This window comes from Podarcis erhardii (genome assembly GCF_964252035.2).
Source record: "Podarcis erhardii genome assembly, chromosome: 1".
NCBI classification, from domain to species: Eukaryota; Metazoa; Chordata; class Lepidosauria; order Squamata; family Lacertidae; genus Podarcis; species Podarcis erhardii.
The window spans coordinates 76223479-76246035 of record NC_138497.1 but is presented as its reverse complement, the minus strand read 5'-3'; the positions used below and the strand labels follow the sequence as shown (position 1 = coordinate 76246035).

The following is a 22557-nucleotide window of genomic DNA, read 5'->3' as shown; positions in this document are numbered from 1 at the left end:
AATCCAAGCTATTGGCTGTATCTGAACCCAGTTGAGACCAAAACCAATATATAGAAAGCAGTGCTAGAGAACCTGTGACCCTTCAGATGTTGGACTCCCAAATCTCATCAGCCCCAGCCAGTGTGCTCAATGTGTGGAGTAGAGTAGAGCCGGAGCCTAACAACATCTGGAGGGTCCCAGGCTAGCCAGCCCAGAGAGAAACAGTAGTCAGGCTGCACATATGGATGTCCCAACATTAGACCCACCACCTCACCCCATTCCCACATTACCTGTCCTTTAATGATTGGCTTAGCTCCAATGGCTTTCTGCAGTTGCTTAATTTCATCTGTTGGGCCTGTAATGAGGGAGGTCCCTGTGTCTACAATAGCTTCACAGCCATCTTTGCACACAGTCAGGCCATTGCCAACGTCAACCCTGGAAGAAGACAACAATTCCCAGATTTTTTTTTTTGATTTTTTTTTATAAAGAATTCAATTTTACCCACCTTTGTGCAGTTGGGTGTAGCAATATCCTCAGCATTGGGGACTGAACTCCTTCTGTGCTACATGGCACAGCATGGAAGATTTTAGGAGAGTGGGGTTTTCTCTCTCCCCCCCCCCCCCCGGAGTCCTCGCTTACTGCAAGCCCTACATGGTGTTACACAGCTCCTATTGGGGATATAGAACAATGCTTTGTTGCAGGCAATCTATATGCTAATAAACTATGGACCCCCTTGTGCACCTGTGAAACAAATGAGAGAAGCAACTCACTTGTCCATGTGGATCTGCCAGTAAGCTTTGCGAGTGACGTTCACCCAGGTGAAGTCCCCAGTATAATATTGTGGGTCCACCCCACCGAAAAGCAATTCACCTCCAGTGGCTGCTTTCGGATCCCTAGAAGAGGCAGCACACAAGTGGAGAAGGGAAATGTTAGTACAAAAACGGAGGGAGATCCATAGCTTCAGAGCAATACACTCAATGAACTTTGGAAATGTAAAGTGGAAAAAACACATAAGGACAAGGATACAGAAGTGATGCAGGACAGGGAAAAGGCCCCCAGAATCCAAGGGAAGCAATGCCATCCCCTTTGTGTACTTGGCATATTTCTTTAAGTCTGGCTTTCAACAGCTCTGCTACCCTAAGCAGTCCTACCAGTGAGAAAGCCCAAACCGAACTCAACAGATATCTTCCCAAGTAACATGTGCACCAGATTGGGTGGCAATCCTTTATCACACACACCATGGTGGTCTATCTAAAGAGCTCAAGACTGGTCTGTGTATGGTTTCCCATAGGGCTGCACTGCAAGCCTTCAGACCATTCTGAGCCTGCACCTGTGTCGTGCTCATTTGCTGGTTCCCTGAGCCCTTTTCACAGTTGTGAGCATACTCTGCTGGGGAAACCCTTGGCCCATACCCAGTAACAATGGGGCATTTCTTATATGATGCTGCAGGACTCTTTATTCATGATCAGGTGATTTGCACCATATAGTAATCAATGTTATGCACTGATTTTTTTGTGCATGTATTGTATTGTGGTTTTTTTTAAAAAAGAATAAAGATTTGGGTGTGAGTCACAAGACAGAAATGAGCCAAAGGATATCAGGACATTTCTAAATGACAAACAGGAACTTCTTCCCCTGTCCATCACAACCTGATATTCCCTCTTCTCCTAATGGATGCCACACATAATCTTTCCATCTTCTTAAAAGGGCTTTATCTTTACGCAGCAAATGTAGGCACCACCACCACACATATGAAATAATTAAGACGTTTCCTTTGGGGATGGAAAGGCCTTTCCCTTTGGTCCTTGGCACACAAGTTAAAGCAAGGTGACATTCTCACCTGTTCAGATAAAAGGAAAACAGGTTCTTCTCCATGAGTGCCTGTTGCATTGCATTGTCAAAGAAAGGCAACACTTTATCCACAGAGATCTTAGGGTATGCCAGGCCTAGGATGCCATCAAACTTTGCAGCAATGAAAGTGATACCAGGCTGTTTGACAGCTTCACCAAACAACTGATTCTGGACAATCAGGTCACCAATCTGGGAGAAAGAGAAATGAAGGTTGGGAGAACCCAAAACATACACATTTGCACCATTATTGGAACAAATATGGTATCATTCTTCTGGTAGTAAGATAAAAACATGCTCAAGTGGTGCCAGGATCCCTCCCTTCTCAATACATGCCATATAAAGGCACATGGAACAAACAGAGCAATCTTGAAAAACATAAAAGCTGATAAGGAGCATGCAGTTGCCTTCTTAGAAGCCATGCAACTTCCATTATCATCTTGCTATTGTATTCATTTTGTAATTTTTAAGCGATTAAACTGCTTTCCTAAAGCTCAAGGCTGTGAGCAACAACAAAGGCGAGTGTAACAAAAAACCCACAAACACAGAATACAGGAACTAGACACAGAACCAAATGCTTGCTGAAAAGAGGAAGTTTTATCACCTCTCTGAAATCGCAGAGATGTTAAGCTCTGAACTTCCCCCAGGCAACAATTTTCAAACCTTGAGAGTCACTGTGGCAACAGCTCTGCTTTTTTCTGCTCCTGCCCTTCCTTGCTGCAGAGCCACAAAAGTGAGCAATACCAGGTGAATCTGACCAAAGGCGGCACAGGGTGTGGGAAGGAGAAAGAAATACCATCCAGGGCTTCACATGAATTCATCTAGACTGTTTCTTCGCCACTCAATTTATGACCAGATATGATGAAATTGTGAGACTTGGCAAATATTCTGTTTGGTATGTCAGAATTGTTCTTTCTAATCTCTTGCTTGTCTTCCTCACTGTTAACATTCAGGAGGAATTTTAAAAACATCCCTGCTCACCCAGGCATTTGATGGTTGAAAGATACTGTTCCTAGCAACCTTGAAATTATTAGATGTGAGAACATGTGGCTATTTTAATATGGTTTTAGATGCTCTCGAAGTTTTTCCTTGCTTTATTTTTTAATCATGCTGTTATATTGCTTTATGGTTTGCCACCTTAATTGTCTTTGGGGGGAAGGGCAGGACAAAAAACTTAGTATATGATTATTCTGATTTTTTCTGCTCTGTTAGCAAACGCTCCTAAGAATAAAAAAGGGACAAGACAACTTTGCCCTGTAAAAGTTGCTTCATCAGCCAGTGATTACATGCATATCATAGTTAAGTCTCCCTTGCTCCCCTTTCCTTATAACGAGACACAATGGCTGAAGCTTTTTCAGAAACTAAGTTTCAGTGCTTGGTGCTAAATGCTGCTTAAAATAATTGTATCACCCTAGTCTAGCAACTTCCATCAACTTAACCTGGACAAGTACAGGCTCCCTTAAGGCCACAGTAGCTGTAGTTTACTTGAGGAGGATTACGAACAAACCATGGCAATTCTTTCCATACACATGTGGCTTTAAAACTGGCCACTAAAGATGGCAGGCTCATAGAAAGGACTGGCAAAGAGAGCTTCTGGGGCCTTTCACGGCACACCATGAGAAAAGCTGTTTTAATGTGCAGCCACAGGACAATAAATTTGAAACTAACTTCTCCTACCTTGTCTTTTTTTTTTTTTTAAAAAAAATATAATAAATTACCACAATGCTGTCATTTACTTTCTAAGCAGCAAAACAAACCCACAGTGCTCTACATCAAAGCTGATCACTGGCTAGGCAATCTATGTTTTGCGAAAAGCACATCCCATATGCCTCACAAACTTTTGGTACTATCCCCAGGAGTTCCTATCACACTACAATATTTTAGTACTCTCGTATGGTGGTAGTGGTGGTAGGCTGTTGTTGTTTTGCTAAAGACTCAAAGCTTTAACAGCTTGGAGAAGTGAATTATTGGTGATGTACTAACCGTTACATGATCTTGGCTGAGAAATCCTGACAGGCTCCCAGTACCATAATGGATGGCAAAGTCTGTACCATTTTTCACATACGAGCTGGACTTGGAAGAATCGTATTTGTGATGCAGCACTGCAGGGGGAAAATAACACAACACACACACATAAATCCACACACAGTCTACCAACTTGGAACACTTGACAAATATTTGAGGAGACACCAACCCTGTGTTCCAGATCAAACAGAAACTATAAGCCAATCCATAACTCCTTTCTCACAGCTTTTTAATTAGTGTTAGGAACCAGTTTTGCAGCATTTAATTAAATGGAGGGAAAAACCATTTTTTTTCATTATGTTCAGTTTTCTTGATTCCTGTATGTAAATACACTCAAGAAACAAGCAAAAGGCAATTGTGCTTTGATGCAGACCTGACCTAAGAGATGCACTTGATGTAGTATTTATTCTGGAAGAAAAAAACCCAGGACAGACATGGACAGTACCCACCCTGTAGCGTCACTTATCAGCCAACAACCCATAATATGGACAATTATAGGTTTCATTTCAAAGCAACAGATTTCTAGGCCAGCCAAATTGTTCTGAAGGGCTAGAGTGAAATGCTGAATAATAGCAAAGAGCAAGGTTACTGCTAACCCTGATTATGTGCAAGCTTAGGGACTGATGGACTGGACTCATTTTATAAACAGAGGCCATGGTTATTTAATAATCACAGCTATATCGCCTCCTGAACATCTTAAGTGGAGAAGCAGTGAAGAAATCTAGACGGCATATGAACCTAGCCTTCCTCTATAAATTGAACTTTTTATGCCATGCCCACAATGGTATCAGGGATGTTTAGGAAAGCAACTACAGTTAAATTGTAGTCCACTGGGGCTTCTGGAGAAAGGTGGTCTTTACCAAATCTTAGCTAGATCTGGCATGGTTGTAGCACAACTAACTCTGCCTGTTTCAAGTCCCATCTGCTGGGGAGAATACTTTTTCATTCCTCTTGAACTAAAGGGACTTCCAGAATAGGGTAGAACGACTGCCAACATGCATCTCTTTACCTGAAAGCATTAGCACAAAGTGCTTTCTAAAGCTCTTCGAACACATGGAGAATTAAGTGGAGAGATCCAATTTGGCTGCTAAATTGGATTTGGAAAGTATATTTTGGGATTCAAGTATACCTGGCAGGTTTATTTCTTGAGGATTCCCAAGACATGAAAAACCCGGGTACACGTGCTGAGCTCACACACTTTTCAAGAGGGCTGAAAGTAGTTTGAGGGGCTTCATTTCCTATGAGGCACGCTTCTTCTTTTTTTGTCCTATGCATTTCTGGTCAAACAGGCTTTACAGAATAAAAGCTTGCAAAACCAGCTGGGTGTGCATAACAAGAGTAGAACACCCTCTTTCAAACCACCTTTAATAAAGTCATTATCCGTTTTCCACCTAAAGCAAGGGTGGCTAACAAGCAGCCCTGCAACTACTGCTGGAATAAAACTCCCACCAGCCCTCACCAGCATGGCCAGTGGTCAGGGATGCTTTAAAACTCCCATCAGTTTCAGCCAGCGGAGTTGCTGCGCACAGGTACATTCAGAAGATGTGGTTCCCGTGATCTCTACCAATGTGCACAAGGGTCTCATCACAAGCAGAAACAGCTGCATTTAATTCAATAGTCAGGGGAGACTCTTTAAATTAGTTAAGAGATGGAGTATATTTTATCATCACTTTAGGTGCTCAGAGGTGGAATGATCAGCCACCAACTCTGTTTAAGTCAGCCTTTCTCAACCTGTGGGTCCCCAGATGTTGTTGAACTACAACTCCCATCACCCCTAGCTAGAAAGGCCAGAGCTCAGGGATGATGGGAGTTGTAGTCCAACAACATCTGGGGACCACAGGTTGAGAACCGCTAGTTTAAGTGCTCTGACAGATCCTCTGGGAAAGAGAGTGAAACACAGTTGACAGCATAAGTTGTAAATCAGTGCTGGCTCTCCAGATGCTGCTGGACTACAAGTACCATTGTCCCTGACCACAGGGTCCAAGTTGGCTGGGGCCAACGGGAGCTGGAGCCCAGGAGCAGGTTATCCACTCCTGTTCTAAATGGCAAAACGTTATTCAGAACTAAAGGTTATATTTACATTTCAAATTGCTTCATATTCCTTGTGCAAGGTTATATGCCTCAATAATATAAGAACAGTGACAGATAGATCTGGCTGACCAGTTTCCAACGTGCTGAGCAGCATGCATCCCAGGAGAGAGAAGTACACTTCTTTGCCTTTCAAGCAATGGTCAGTTGAATCAAAGTATTCTTTAAAAGCAGCAAGGAGTGGGGAGTCAAGTTGGAAGCAATATTAAAAAATAGTGGACAGGAAGTACCAGGCTTCTCAAAATGAAGCACAGGAAGCATATCATCAATCAATGATATGGCAAATAAAATTCTTTTTTAAAAGTTAGTCGTTTTCATGCAAAGTAAGAGCTTGGCTTAGGCTTTATCACATAAATACACTCTAGAGGATTAATGGCTGGTGCTACTTAAGTCAGTCAACTGAAGAGATACTTACAGCAAGCAATGTCCATCAAGTGGCACTTGACAGAAGGCACCCAGAGGTTGGAAGAGCCAGTGTCGAAGACCACAGTAAACTTCTGTGGGGGTGTCCCAATGCCAATCTCTCCATAATACTGAGCCTGCAAAACGAAAGTTGAGATGAGGACAAAAGATAAGAAGCTGATCATTCCAGGCTAGCACCAGGTTTGCAAAGAAATAAAATAAGCATCACTTTCATGGTACTGGATTGCCAAATACAACGCTCATTACCCCCACAGTACGGAGGATTACTACTAAGGGATCATTCTTACCACAGTGTTATTTATAGGATTGAGAGAAGTCAGTGGCTGCCGCAAAAGAAGCCACCAAACTTACGTAACTACCCCACGCCCATATCACACTGCATATAGAGAGAGGGAGCAAGAGTGTGCACCAGGGAGGAATAATGATCAGAGTGTCAGACCAGGAGTAAGGAGACCCAGGTACAAAATCCCACTAAGATATGAAGCTTCCTTGGGTGTCTTGTGAGCAAGTCATTCTCTCTCAGCCTGAACTACCTTACAGGTTTTCTTGTGAGGAAAAAAATGGGGCAGGAGGGATGGAGGCAATGAAGGTTGCGTTTAGACCCTTAGAGGAAAGGAAGAAGATGCAAAGTAAATAAATAAAAAGAAGGGGGAGTTGGCTGTATCAAGATGAGGAGACTCTAGATGAAAGTCTCATTTGCTTCCAAAAGATGTTGCAAGGGTCACCAGCTTGCATGTTTTTGCTGTGTATTTTTTGCGTTTTCGTGGCTTTTTTGTTTTGTTTCGTTTCCGCGACTGTGTGGAACCCAGTTCAGCTACTGATTGATGGATTGTGTGACTGCAGTACATTGTTTATTGTTTTCATTTTATGGATCAATTGTCTCATTAGATAGTAAAATTCATGTTAAACTGCTGTTTTAGGGGTTGTTTTTAAAAGTCTGGAACAAATTAATCCATTTTGCATTCCTTTCTGTGGTAAAGCGCACCTTGGTTTTGGAACGCTTTGGTTTTGGAACAGACTTCCGCAACTGATTAAGTTTGAGAACCAAAGTACCACTGTAGTTATTATAAACTACACTTTGCCTACACTTTGTCATTATGATTGATATCACATGTGGGGCTTAGATGAGGAACCTGTGGCCCTCCAGAGGTTGTTGGATTACAATTTCCACCATCATACCCAACCATTGGCCATGCTGGATGGAAGAGTTAAGAATCCAGCAGAATAAAGAGAGCCACAGACTGCTCATCCTTGGCTTAAACATGGCAATGTTTAATTGCCAGTGTGTTCGGAGCACAGAGATGCATTATGCCTCTCGATTATTCCCAAGAGTAAGGCCTTAGCCACTCAGAGCCAAGAGATTTCACTCCAACCCTAAGAATGAATTGCTACCATTCACTTATGTGGAAGTACTAAAATGCTCTATTTGAACAAGGGCTAAGCCAGCTCTTTACTGCAAGTTCATTCCCAACATCCAAAAATCTAGCAAATGCTCTCATGCAATGGCTCCATGATGGATACAACAGGATGTCATCATTCCTCTTCCCTGGTTCCCTTGGGAAAGTGTGCTTGAATTTAAAACAGAGTATTGTATCCCAAACATTCCCCAAACTTATATGCAAATCTCTCAGCAAAACTTCCAGTCATATATTGCAACAGAATGTCTAACTTCCTTTAGGGTGGGTGGGTAGATAAGAATGACAGAAGGTGTACCCAATTTCATCCTCAATGTTTGGGAGTTACCGCCTTACAAAGGTAGATTCAAATGTCCATGTTTTGGTGACAATATTTAAACTTCACTTGGCTCAGCCAGTATCTTCATATTGCTTACCAGCACATGTGCTTACCTACTCAGAGTTCCTGGGGCACAAGTGCACAAAAACTGGTGGATGAGAGGAGCTCCCAAGGCAACAGCTAATGACACGGCCAACAGCTCCACCACTCAACATGGGAGATGCTTTTCATTCCTCTGGTCAAGCTACTTGGGCACAAAAATGTTACCTGCATTCTTTGCCTACAGCCCATGGAGATTAAAGGAAATTATACTGCCATCTCCTCCCTGGCATCTCACATTAAAACCATTATTGTATTAGGGCAGGGTGTGTTTTCTAACCTAGTACCTATATAGCACTTCATATAAGCCAAAGATATTGGCTATTACTCTTAAAGCACAGCAGAGAATTAGAGGCTGTAAATCACCTTGTAATTAACCAGGACTGCTGCCTTGATATTCATTTTGTACTTAAGCAACTTTTGTTTACAAAGGCCAGTGTTTTATGCAACGTTTATCTGTACAAATTCTCCCTCACACACACGGAGGAATAAAGTCCTGGGTCAGTATTTAGAAATCATTATATTCCATTCTTGTCCATGCTCCTAAAGCTAAAGTTGAGGTGACACATGGTCTCTACACATTATTTTTTTAAGTATGCAGAATTTTTGTTGCAATGCAATAAATCCTATATATTGCTCGCCTGTGCTTCCTGGAATAGTTGCTATACTATGAAGGAACCACCATTCAGGCAGGAGCCTGGCAGCCTTTGCACTCAAATCAGAAGGGTAGTTTAAGTACTTGAACCAGGAAGAGGCTCACATTCCAGATGGGAGGAATTAAGCTGTCTAGAAAGAGGGAGCGGAGTTCAACCAAGTTTTGGTCAGAGTAGACCTACTGAAATTAATGGACCTAACTTGCCACATTTAATTAACTTCAATGGTTTTACTCTGAGTAAAACTGAATTGCATTCCATCCAGGCATGGGGAACCTGCAACCCTCGAGACATTGCTGGGCTCCAACTCCCATCAGCCCTAGCCAAGGATGATGCAATGTGTAAGTCCACCAGCATCTCGAGAAAGATTCCCCATCCTGCCTAAGGAGCATGTGAAGCTGCTCATGCTTAGGATGGTCACTTACCAGGACATGAACGTGATGGGAAGGAATTGCTATGTATCCATTTACTAGCATCATTTTGCAGATTCCTCCATTAGGACCTACACTGTTGTGAAACACACACACCTCTTTTTGGGGGGGACACAGGAAGGATTCTGGAAGTGAGACACTGCCGCCGGAAGACAAGCAGTAGCTCCCTCCCTCCCTACCCTGAAACAATGAGTGGGAATTCTGCAAGCAGCAACTAGAGCAATGACACAATGGGTTTGTGCTAACAGCAGCCAGATGGGTCCTACTGTTTAACACAGTCCAACAAGTGGCAGGGCAGAACTAAAAATGATATAGCACCTATCCTATGAGAGGGCACAGAACTTGCACACTACCCCTCCCCAAGGTTTCCCCACACCCATTTTTGCAATGTGTTAAAGGGAGAACATTTTGTAACAAAGGTCCACACACCCCGCCTTAGCTAAGCCTTTCTCCTCTAACACACTGAGTAAATGGAGGTTACTTGCTCCTCATCCCTCTCTAGGGCTGCAGCTACTATGGCAGGGAATATATTCCAGACTCCTCCAACTTTTAAACAAGAGGGAGGGAGGGAGACTCTCTTAGGCTTCCAAAGACATCCTAGCAAACCATGAAGTCAGCATTTGACTCAATTTCTCAATGAGACATAAACATGTTCCCTTTCTGCTCCAGCATAAGCACCAATGAGTGCAAAAGTAGCGTACATGCTGAACCAACAAGGATTAAGTAGGTCTTTACGCTTTTTGCTTCCAGTACATGTACTGACCATAGAAAGGGGGTGAAAGGGAGGGGAGGAGAGGACTTTCCAGTTGCAAAGAGCTCTTCATCTACCACAATCAATATCCTGTAGCCTGCTGAAATTTGCACTTAATGGAAGAATGCTTTGGATGTTTCCTCCCTCCTCAGCTGTCACGGCCATAGTATGCAACAGACAACAAACCTCACTTCCCTGACTTTAAAAAAACAACATAAAAACTTATTGGAGCAGGATTCCTGCTAAACTGCTTAGGTACAGCTTGCTGTTCCCATCCGCTGGCAATTGCTACACCTCAGCAGTGGGGAAAGCTGCGCCTCTTCCCATTTTTGCTGATCCAACAGCTATTACAGAAGTTCTGCCTGGAGAAAGAAGAAAGGGTGGCAACCCAACGCACATGGCATATATATTTTTGGCTCCAGAACAGGTTTGTGAACTTTGCCAAGTGTTTTCCTGGCATGAGTAGGAACAGTGCACTTATTTTTTCATCTTGAGAACCACAAGCATTTTCATTTACATTTGAATGTGTTGAAAACTGCTGATGTGGAGCTACTGCTGATGTGGAGCTTATACCCCTCTTCAGGTATACCTGCCAGGAGACTGCTGCAATCCACAGCAATATATGGATTGGGATCTTCAATCTGGGATGAGCAATAATTGACTGAAGGCTGGCAAAAACATAGTTTCTCTTCGCCTCCCTACCACTTTTGAAAGCAAACTATAAAAAGGGGACCATGAGCTGCATTGATCCCAGTCTGTTAAGGCCGTTTCTAAGCTGTCTGCTGCAGACATAGGGCTGCCACTATATATAAAACGCACAGAGAAACACCATGCCTGCTATATATAATTCCCTAGCATTGGTGTCTCTACTGAGCATTTACCTGATGCCACCACCACATATGCACCTAGTCCATCCTGCCTCTGTTCTGCACTGCAACCCCTAATAGTTGCACCTGCGAGGCTTGTGTGTGTGGTCATCCATGCATTATACAACTAGAATTGTAGAGTTGGAAGGGACCATAAGACTCATCTAGCCCAACCTTCTCTTTTGTCCAGTGTCCACAACCCTGAGATTTAGAGTCTCATGCTCTACCGCCTGAGCTATCCCTTTGCCAGCAAGGGCAAGAGTTAAGACATACATCAAGTGAAGGATTTCATATTTGGGTGGCTCACTTGAGTTTGGCAATTAAAGATAAAAAATTCACTTCACTTCTCCCTTCCTAATATAGACAGGCCATTGTGTAACAGCCACCATCGGGACTGCTTCTAAAGAAAGATGGAATAAAGCCAAGACAGGTATGAAGCTGTTACACCACCTAAACAGATTGGGTTGGTGGGGGGCAGCCTTACTCTAAGTGATATTAATTGGAAAGCTGACTCAGAGGTGTCTTGTTCTTGCAAATTGCAAATGAGGTGGTATTTAGAGGAGTGGCAGCAACCTGGCTAGGAGGGCTAGGCCTTAGGCTAACAGGGAGTTCCTCTTGGAAATATACAGAAGAATGATCTCCACCTACACTTTTTCCAACTTTAATTTTGACCACTTTAGAAAGCTGTCACAATTACAACCCTGACCACCTTTGCAGCCTTAAGGAAGGAAGGGTGAACATCCTATCGGCCGTAAACAACAGTAGCACCCATGGACCTGCCATTTTTTGTATCCACGGAATGTGTCTAGTGGTGTTGGGTTCCTTTTGCTTTGGGTGCAAGAGGTGCTGGGTTCACATCCCAGGCAAAACCTTGCACCTTTACGTTTTATAAAGGGAGGGCATCCAGATTCAGGCTCCAACGTAGCCAAGTAGTAGGTCTGAAAACTCTGGAGAGCCTCTGCTAGCCAGTACAGACAATAGTGAGGCAGATGGACAATGGTTTGGTGCAAGGGAAAGCAGCTTCCTTTACAGGATGCTCCATTGTGAGAAGCTTGACTAGGCATAGCTATAAAAGCACCGGGAATACATATTTTTGCCTGTGTGGATGAGTGCGGAGTGGTCTGGGTGTTTCAGAGAGCTTCCAGTCCACTTCGAGAAGATTGCCCAAGTTTGCTATTTGCCAACAGCAGCAGTAGTTTTTTAAAAAACAACTGACAGTAACAAGCTTACAACAGTCATGAAGCAACTTTTCCTTCCACTTTTGCCATTTTCAGAAGGAAAGGTGTTGCAAAATAGGAGGATTTAACAAAGATTCAATGCGGTGAAAGAGGGACAAGACTGACCAGCTGATGTTGGAAACAACAGCATCAAGCTGAGGTTTGGGGGGTTTTTTTGTAGAAGAAAGAAAGAAGAACTAGCTGAAGCCAACCACTTCTATATTAGACTTGTCGAATTCATCCAGATCTCTATCCACCAGACTTCCCCAACCTGCTGCCTTCCACATGTTTTAGACTACTCCAAATGTGCGAGGGCTGATGGGAGTTGTAGTTCAAAACATCTGGCAGGTCCCACATTGGATTAGTGTGCTGCCTTGTTCTGGTGTAGCAGCCAACTCGTCCAAAGCAGCCTCACTTTGTAATGGTGGATCAGCATAGCCACGGGTATGCCCCACCCTAGAGGCTAAATGCAATCTAAATTAGGACTGGGCTGTAATTTTGAAGAAGTCTTTTACAGTACCCAAATGAGAAGTCAACACTGCTTCCCATATTAAGCTCAAATATCAACCTATGTAAACAATCCCCTTGCTTGCAACATTCATTTAAAAAAAGGGGGAGGGGGAGAGAGAGAATCTTCCAGATACATAATTCTAGCAGAGCAACACCCAAAACTGTATGCTCCAACAGGATCTGAAATGTGCCCAGAAGAATTAAAGCTTTCCCTAAGAACACAAGTGGGACCTGCAAGAAAATGTGGTGTAGAACGATTCCGTTCAGGATTCCAACCACCCTGTTTCCCCTCCCAACAGGCAGTCAGCATTCCATGCCCACTGAACATGCTCAAGCTTCATCAAAGCATTTTTCTGGGGTCCCTCCATGGGATTCTCTTGATAAAAAGAGTTGTTCAGGTCTGCAGTTCCATTGGAAGGCTACTTAACCGGGCAAATGAGTTAGCAAATCCAGTTGTATACATGGGGAAAACATTGCCGCATGGCAAAAGGATTTATAAGCTTCTGGACTATGTGTGTGTGTGTGTGTCGCAAGAGAGAGCTCATCAGTAAGCTATTATTTGCACAATTATCATGTCAGGAGCTCTGTTACAGTTTATCTGTCTCATGACTAGACTTCAAAATAGATACACAGCCCTTTTGTAGATAAAGCTAACTGAAACTAGCTGGGTTTTTGTACCACAACCATGAACCCGCCCCCCCCCCAGTCTTATGTCCTCGTGGAACAAGACAAATGGGGAGCATTGCAGGGTGGGGGGGGGCAAGTCTTAGATGTAGCACTATTCCAAAGCTAGCCCCAATCCAGCCTATGTGAAATACCCAGAACACATCAGAGGCAGGAGGGTGAAGCCTTGTCACTTCTTGTTCATTTAAAAAAGTTTTTTAAAAAATCACTGGTAGCGCAATCAAACTTTTACAGTGCTTAAGATCTCATTTGCCATTCTTCACAAAACAGGAGATAAGGCAAAAAAAGAACCATTTAATATATTCTGCTTGTCCCAAAAGTGAAAGGGATATATCTGGGAGCAATCTATTCTCTCCCATCACTTTTCTCCAAGCCACTAGTTTTGAAGCTTGCAGTTTAGACCCAGTGTTTGGGAGAATGCCTACCATCTACCCGTTAAATTCAGCGACGCTTACTGTTGCGGGGAAATAAATAGAATTGTTTGATGATTGGTTGCCAATTACAGCTGCTACAAATTTCGGGTGCTTCTGGTAACAGAAACACTTTAATAAAGGCATTTGTAATTTCCTGCAAAAAATATACATTTCTCATGCAGGGTAACAAACCAAAAAGCCTAGCATTAAAAAAAAACTTGGGACATTCCTTGAAACTTTCTAGATAATTATCATTTTCTGAATATGCAGGGAGAAATTTAGCAGAGAAAGTCCCTGGTATATGTTCTTGGAAGGGTGAAGTATAAAGAAAGCAAAGCAAGCAGAACACCTATTGATTGCCTTTCTCCAAGGGAAATAAGGACAATCAGGTTCGTGATGCCTGCTCTCCTCTCTGGTCCATCCTCCAATATGGACTCGATGGCCCTTGTGGTCTCTTCCAACTCTATGATTCTATGATTCTAATATCTTCAACTGCTCCAGTGACCTGCAGTCAGGAGGAAGTTACAGATCCTACTCTTGAGGCATAGAGGCATATAGTGATCCACTACCATTGCCCCAAACCCATGTGTTATTTCTACATGGCAGGCAATGGAAATGAGGAAAGGTATGACTGCTTGAGGGTCTTGAGTAGTTTCACACCCCTGAAGAGCAGCCAGTTGCATTTCCATGCACAAAACTCGACATTAAAAGTATATTACTACCAGCTGCATGCTGATACAAGCTTTATGTAAACTGTTAATTATAGGATGGGGGGAAGAAAGACATATATTTGGTAATTTCTTTTAGTACCCTGGGTTACGGAAGGTTTTAGTGTGGCCTTGTAGCAGCTGAGAGAGAATACTGACCCTGCTCTAGGTAGGACCCTGCCCTACTGACCCTGACAAAAGGGGTACACAGGGGCTGCCACACACAACACAGAGCACGTGTTTGCCATTTGCAACGTGGTAAGAAAAAAATGGCAATGCAGTCCAGCACTATTTTCTTCTTTTTCTAATAACAGGTAAAAACATTCTATATGGCCTTCAACTCTCATTAGTTTGGAAGGCTGATCTACACATTCAGAGAAGCGCATGATGCAGTGCTCTTAAGACTGCAAGTATTTCAGGACACAGGTATGGGCTCAAGTGTTTAAACAGCACCATCTGCCACTTGAAGTCAAGTATGTCATGGGGAAAGATTCCAATCCATGTTTCTCTCTGGTCTGCTGCCAGTACATGCAATCTGATAGGTTCTATTTGTATTAACTCCAAATGTGGAAATTCAGTTTTTTTTAAAAAAATGGCATGAGACAAAGCTTTCTTCAAAAAGGGGAAAAATGGTTTCGGAGCAGCCATGTATTGCACAACCTTCACCTTGCACATTTCAACATCAGAGCTAGAGCTTGATTAAACACTTCTGTCCCCCTGCTTGTAGAACTCCCTTGGGATTGGCAAACAAAGAGGACAAGTCACAGGAGAAATCTGGATGGCTGACAAGAGCCTGGGGCAGGGAGGGGGGGGGGGGAGAGAAGCCAAGATACTTGCTTTCCCAAGAGACAAGGCACACACAATTCAGAGCACAGCAAGCCCAGGCTGCACCTCAAGCTGGAGAAGCAGCCCCCAAACTCTCAGGCTTCAGCTGTTATACTGGCCACTCACATAACTTCCCCATCTGTCACAACTCTCTCCAGACACAAGCATGTCCCTTTAGGATGTTCAGCCTGGATTTCTGCAAGTACTGTGGCAAAAACCCTCCACAAGTCTAACTGCAGGTGTTTGGTACTTCTGAAGGAAAAACAAAAGCCATCCTCCCATATTCAGAATGCCTATCATGAACAGAACACCGATGCCCCACCCTACTACGGGCCTCAATGATTGGGTCAAGGAAGTGGGGCCAATTGTGAATGCAAGAATTAAGAGAAAGGGAGCAGCAAGCGTGGAGAGTGATGGGCAGAAGTTATGTAGTTAATTTCAATTCAGGAAAATGAGATCATATGGAAAGATCTTTACGGTCTTGTGATTTTAATTTGACAATTTTAATAAGACAATTGGATCCTACTTCTTATCGGTTTTACTGTATACTGTATTGTGGTTTTAAATAAAGAGCCCACAATATAACTACTTTCCCATGTCAGCAGTGGCCCACTTTCAAAGACAAGGATAGGGAAGCTTTTCTGATAGGATGGGCAGATCTTCATCTCACCCAGCCCAGCAGGCCAGTCGACAGGCATGTGAGACAGCTCACCTGCCAATCACCTGCCATCAGGTGATGCTTCCCCCAAAGCCCTGATTCTCAGGACTTCAAAGCAAGCAAATCACAGGGCTTTCAAGCAGCCCTTTATAAACAGCCTCGTACCAGGCAGCACTTCAAAGGAGGAACCAGGTTGTTCCTTCAGTCAAGCAAGGTATGCTTCTACCCATCCATCAGCTGATGGGAGAACGGGAAGATGCCTTCAAATGCAACATGCAAACATCCCGGACTTCTACTTCAAAGCTCTGTGGTTTAAGGAGAAATGCTGAGTGTGTTGGTATTGGAGGTATACTCCGTTCTGCCCAAAGACAACCAGAAGCTTTGAACTATGAAGTCAACATTCAGATGGGTTATTAGAATACAGTTATTTACAGAAGTAATTCTATGCCATCATATCATAAAAACTTTTTATACCACCTTATCATAAAATTTTAACAGCACGTCTTGTGAAAATATAAAATGTCATTTTAATAAATTAACTTTTGAAAATACAGATAATCAGTAAGGTGACTGCATGATCAGAAATCAAATATTTCTGGTCATGAATTTAATGCCTGCTGGCGTTAAAAAGTCTTCAAGAGATGCTTGAAAGTCAGAAGTGAGGATGCTTGCCAAAATGGTTTCGCAACAAGAGACCAGTGACACTAAGTGCTCAACTTCTAGTTGAGGCCAGTCAGGCTTTTTTAACATGGTGTTAAAACTGGACTAGATGGTCTACAAGACTCCTTCCTCCAACTTTAAGATTCTACCTGATGATCATTCAGTAGAGCCATCCATGCCAAGCACCATTTGGGCTTATTCTCACATTTGCCAAAATGACCCAACAGTTCACCACCTGTACAGTGGTACCTCGTGTTATGGATGGGATCCATTCTGGAGGCCCATCCATAATGTGAAATGCCCGTAACTTGAAGTACTGCATCTGCGCAGGCGTGATTTAGCGCTTCTACGCACCAGTACCAGTTCCGGTACTTCCAGGTTGCTGCGGGATGTAACAGGAAAAGATGCAACAGGAGGCAGACACAACATGAGGTATAACTGTAGTTCTAAGAACTACTCAAAATATTTACATGTAAATTCCAATAAATGATTGAGCGTCACATTTTTATATGGAATCTTTTCTGTTACTTCTCTATTGATGCTGTGGCATCATAGCACATCACCTACACCAACCTAATCATGAAAATCTGCTGAGAAGTGCAAGTTGGCCTTACACACTTCCCTGCTCCAAAAAAGCACTATTATCTCACCAATTCAGATTCTGAATGTATTCTGTTTACTTATCCCTTGGCTTGCAAGCCAGTATTACATTATGGCATCATTAAATCAGCAGGAAAGAGGAGAGATGGCTGTTACAGCACTTAAAAAAAAAAAAAGTTCAGAGACGGAAACAGTCTGCAGAGACTGTAGCAAATTTCATTTCAAGCTACAGTGGCCTCTTTTCAGAGTTCAATGGTGGCACTTTCTCTGCGATTTATAAAATGGCAAGAAAAATTCAGCGACAAGTTATGACATCCTAGCACTGATGGGTGGTCTGCATCAAAATCCTATTAGGGAAGAAGACTGGACCAACAGCTACTGTGAATCTTTGTTAACTGGATTAAGTTTCAGCCTGTTCAGGTATGAGTCATCCTTTTAAAGTGTGCAGGAAGTGACGTGGGGAGCAGAAGGGTTTTCCAAGAGGAATGCAAGTGAAGCCAGTGGGATTGCCAGAAAACTAAGTTCTGCCCAGAAGCTTCTAGTTCTAGCCTTATACTTGGTCCTGTAGCCCATGGTTATCACACTGTTAAGTCTACGCTCGGACTTCCCCTGCATGTGAAGACAGGCTGTGGTGGATTCAGCAGGCAAGACCAAGAGTGGATCCAATGGTCAAGAAGGTGCTTCTGCATGTGCTGTAGATGGGAGTGAGGGGCAGGTGGGGCTCATAAACCTGGGAAGGTAGCCCATCTAGGAGAAGATTCTAAACCTCCGCTGCCTTGTGGGATATCTTCGGGAGAAGAAATGGCTAAGGAGTAAACACCATGCAAATCTGGAGTGGAGACCCCAAGACGGCTGGATGGGGCATTAAACACCTCCTTCCAGCAACTCCTACAGTGAAGCTGGTGCCAGACATATTGGTTTCCTTTGGACCACATCAGCGAGGCCGAGACGGGGGCGGGGGCGGGGGCGGGGGGGGGGTCTTGCCTTCAGGTTTTCCCATACACATTTCCCAGGCTTGGGCTCTGGGGGATGTCACTTTGGTGATGCTAATGCAGCAGTTTGATATCACCCCTGAAGGCGCTCTCCACTGTCTCTTGAGACAAATGGATGCCAAGAACAGCAAGTCTTCGCTTGCTCATTTGCGAGCGTTCTTTCTTCAATGTCAAGATCATCCGAGTCATAATGGCTATGATCCTACATGTCAAGCCCTCAGGAGCATCCTCCATATCTTCTCCAGTCTTAAGCTTCCTTGATTTCCTCATACCCCTCCTACACATTCCCATTTGCTTCAACAATTACCTTTGCACAAGGCAAACAGTCATTATCAGCCTGCCCTATCTCCCACAAACACACGGCTTCTCTAGAAAAGGAGGCCATGCCCCAAGGAGTGTAGCCCTTCAGTGGGAGGAGAATTCACATGGTGCTGATACACTGAAATGCTTCTGGGATGACAGCACAAGTTCTCTGCATGCCAAGCCTGCCCAATGAAGAGGAGGATGTGCAGTTGTGACCCTGAAACATTGAGTGCTGGGTGTTTACAGATACCACTATGGATAATTTTCAAGGGCTGTTTTAAATGTGACCTTCTCCCTAATGGTTTTATTCACTGAGACAGGCAAGGACAATAGCAGGGTTCCAGGATATTGCTCTACCACACAGATCCCAGTCACCAAGAAGGAAGAAACAGTCAAAGCATTAGGAGGAGTGACAATCAACTACTACAACTACTATACTTACATCCATGTAGTTCTTCAAAGCTTCTGGGGTTGGTGCGCCCACATCAGCGCCCCCAAATTTGTATTTCAGCATTTCCCCCAACTCATTCAGGTCTTGGACATTGGTCCCATATTCTGTGTAGATGCTGCGCATGGAGGGGAACTTCTTCAATGGAATTCTGTCAAGCAGAAACAATTTGGGGGCCATTATCAATATTATCTAGTTTCAATTACAGTGGTACCTCTGGTTAAGTACTTAATTCGTTCCGGAGGTCTGTTCTTAACTTGAAGCACCACTTTAGCTAATGGGGCCTCCTGCTGCCGCCGAAGCATGATTTCTGTTCTCATCCTGAAGCAAAGTTCTTAACCTGAAGCACTATTTCTGGGTTAGCAGAGTCTGTAACCTGAAGCGTATGTAACCTGAAGCATATGTAACCTGAGGTACCACTGTACACAGCCAAAGATTATCTCAGAGAAGTTCAAAAGAAATACATCTCTCTTTGCAGCAAATACAGCAACTTTCTCTTTTGTCTTCATATCAAAAAAACAAGCAGCCAGGTTCTCCATTGGGGTTTGCTTACTGACATGGCTCCTGTGAAGTTCATGGATCCTTGCTAGTCTACCCCTACTGGGAATTTGGCAGCATTTATGGGAACCTCCCTTCTGGATCCAGTTTTGAAACTTGATTTCATTTTTTTATATGTTAGATTATGCTGGGAGGCTATCCTCGGGAAAGTTGCCAACTAGCTGCCTAACACTTCACAACTTTTAGCTTGTTTGCCTTTGTGTAACAAGATGCAGCCTCCTGGCAAGCTCATGACTGAGGAGGATAAAAGCACCAGCTCCAATGCATCACAATGCTTCTTGTCTGACAGTTTGTTTGAGCAGCCTGGGTAAAGGCTTTGGAACAGCAGCATCAACCCAAAGCCACAGGATGCTGAACAGACATCGGAGCAAGAGTTTCTTTTCGGCTAGGAGTCACTCACACTTTAATAAAGAAACAGACATGCACAATTCCAGCAAAGCAGTTCAACCCAAACTGGTATTTGCAGAAAATCTAGGTTAGGTGTTTTCCGGTATATCCTAGGGGTTTGAGTTCAATGGGATATATTTGCAGTCAAGTGTGTATGGCATACGCAGTGTTAGATACTACCAAGAGTCAGTGGAACTACCTGCAAATTTATGATCCCTTCAGATTACAGTAGCCATAGAAGCAGAGCTACACAATTTTTGGCTGGCTGGAGTGGCCAACTTTTCTTCTTCTTCTTTTGCCACCATCTTCGAGCATGTATAGAGAGGGAGGGAGTCAGCAGCCAGCTTCTCACCATGCCAGGGAAGAAGTAGCAAGATCTCCATACACACACACACAAGGGAAAGGGGTGGAGTGGAGTTATCTTTCCCACCCTGGAACTTATAATGGGCATTTGAAATAGTTTTTTTAAAAAAAGTTTTGATCAGCTGCATGAAATACACTTGACCTGAGTATTGACTTGATTAGGACAAAGATATGCTAATCAGCAATATTTGATACATTGCTAATGGCATATTAGTTTTATGTCACTGGTTCATAGCTAACAATCACTTATATACAAAAGAAACTAACTATAACTTTTTGCAAAAAGATAAGCTACCACCTGGCATTCTTGGTTTCGTGGAATATTTGAAGCAATGGTCTACTAACAATAACTGACCAGCAGGTTGGCCAACCCAGCATAAAGCAAGAGACTACTCCCACTGCAGATTCTCTGCAATGCATGGAAAACAGAGGCAGAGAAGGTAAGCATGTCTCATTCTGCTGGGTATTCAGAGACAGGTGGACAAGAGTTACTTGTCACCACTGCTGAAACACTTTTGTGGATCTCAGGAGATGAAGTGACCTATTTCAATTACGGCTGGTTCTTGGAACGCTCCCTTTCTATGGGTATGACCCTTCCTGAAATAATTCAGTCTTCTCTGCAACTGGTTATGGCTCAGGTTTTTAGCTGTTTCAACATGATTGGAACATTTAGTACTAACAGAAAGCAAAGACTGGGAAAGCTATAACTTTGGTCAAGCTAGACCCAAGTTTTAAAGCACTGCCAACCACGTAGGAGGCACTTTCTACATGTCAGAACATCAGCCATCAAACTCGTTTGCTTACTATGAACATGTGATGGCGTTAGTCTTTATCCGAGTGCCATCTCTTTAAACAGGTGTTGTCTCATGTGTGTGTGTGAAAGCAGGGGTGGGGTGGGTGTGAGAAACCAAGTGAGCAGAGTTTTACAATGCCTGCGCCTATAAAAATCTACTCTTGGAGCTCTTTTTCTTATGTGATCCATCAGTGGGGCACTGTCTCAATGTTCAAAGCTCCTTACCTCAAGCACTTGGTGCTTGCAGTTTTTCTGAAAGTACGTATAATAAACTAAGCAGGCTGGGTTATTTGGTAACATCTATTGTTCTTAACCAATTCTATTGCTTTATTCTTTTTGTAAACCACTCTGAGGTTGCTGTTTTTACAGTCAAGCAGTATATAAACTGTATGAAATAAATAAGTCCTGTTAATAAGTATCTGAGAAAGGAGAAGATTCACAGGCTACTCAGTACTACTTCTCATGCTCAAGTTGCAACCCTAGGTACACTAACATGGAAGTAACCCTCACTAAACTAACTGGGTCTCTCAGTAAACCTGCATAGAATCGTCTTCTCAAAGACAACTTGCCTACAGAGCATAATACCTCCTGAGGGTGTTACTTCTTCCAATAACTAACTTCCTGCCACACATCAACTAAATCTTGGTTTGCACAGCAGCTTGATCTCTAAAATCCTCCCTCTACCTATCCTAAAATCTTGATGGCCCCCCTTCATTACATTTTATACGGAGTTGGCAGAATGAGAGCCAGGAGTATCACAAAATTGGGTACCAAGGGGGTGGCAGAAATTATACCCCAACAGCAAAAGCCTGCATTCTTTGCTACATCAGCCTACAACCTTAACCCCTGACAAGGAAGTGAATTTGGTGATATTTTCTTAAAAGATAAAACATGCTTGGAGGGAGAGGCCTACCAGTATATTTGGGCAGATGTACACACGGATCCAAGCTCCCTGGAGCACACATCAACCCTCCTTTGGGACTGCCCCAACCTTCCTTTTAAATGAACTCTCAACACTCCCCCCTTCAAGGAAAGGATCCTGCTCGCTCGTCTGAGAGCCCGTGCAACCGAGCAGATGACAGCAGAGCCGCCCAGCCCCGCCAGGCAATCGAGGGCAGCAAGCCACGAGCTGAACTTGACGGAGCCCTCGAGATGTCCGCTCTTTCCGGACACGCCCTCCCGGGTGAGAAGCTAAGCCGTTGATCAGCAGACACGGGGCTCCATTTTACTCCAAACACAACAACCCTGCAGTTTCCTCCAGGTTGCAAAGAAAGCTTCCCTTATCTCCCCCCGCCGCCCCCTCTTCTTCCCAGTCTCCTCCGCCAGCCAAGGAACCCCGAGCGCTTGGCGACTGTGCGAGAGGAAGGCGACCCTCACCTGATGAGCGCCGAGCTAGCGACCACCAGGGACGCGAGCAGGATTAAAGAGCGGAGCCCCATGACGACGGCAGCGGCTGGGCTAGATCGTAGCAACTCTCAGGTACCGACGGGGAGCAGATGCGCTTCTCGTGCTGCTCCGAGTCCGGTCTGTTTTGCACACCCG

General features: G+C 43.8%; 1 protein-coding gene across 1 annotated transcript in view; it reads right to left on the bottom strand.

Annotated features, from left to right (window-relative positions):
- Positions 1–22557, bottom strand: part of CTSD (cathepsin D) — a 25958-nt gene extending 3401 nt beyond the window's left edge. The window contains exons 1-7 of the mRNA XM_081841666.1: positions 22393–22557; positions 18909–19065; positions 6356–6479; positions 3811–3929; positions 1820–2019; positions 750–872; positions 270–414 (exon numbers count right to left, since the gene is read on the bottom strand). Of these exons, the coding sequence (XP_081697792.1) occupies positions 270–414; positions 750–872; positions 1820–2019; positions 3811–3929; positions 6356–6479; positions 18909–19065; positions 22393–22454 (930 nt within the window). The 5' untranslated portion in view covers positions 22455–22557. The remainder of the gene's footprint in view (positions 1–269; positions 415–749; positions 873–1819; positions 2020–3810; positions 3930–6355; positions 6480–18908; positions 19066–22392) is intronic.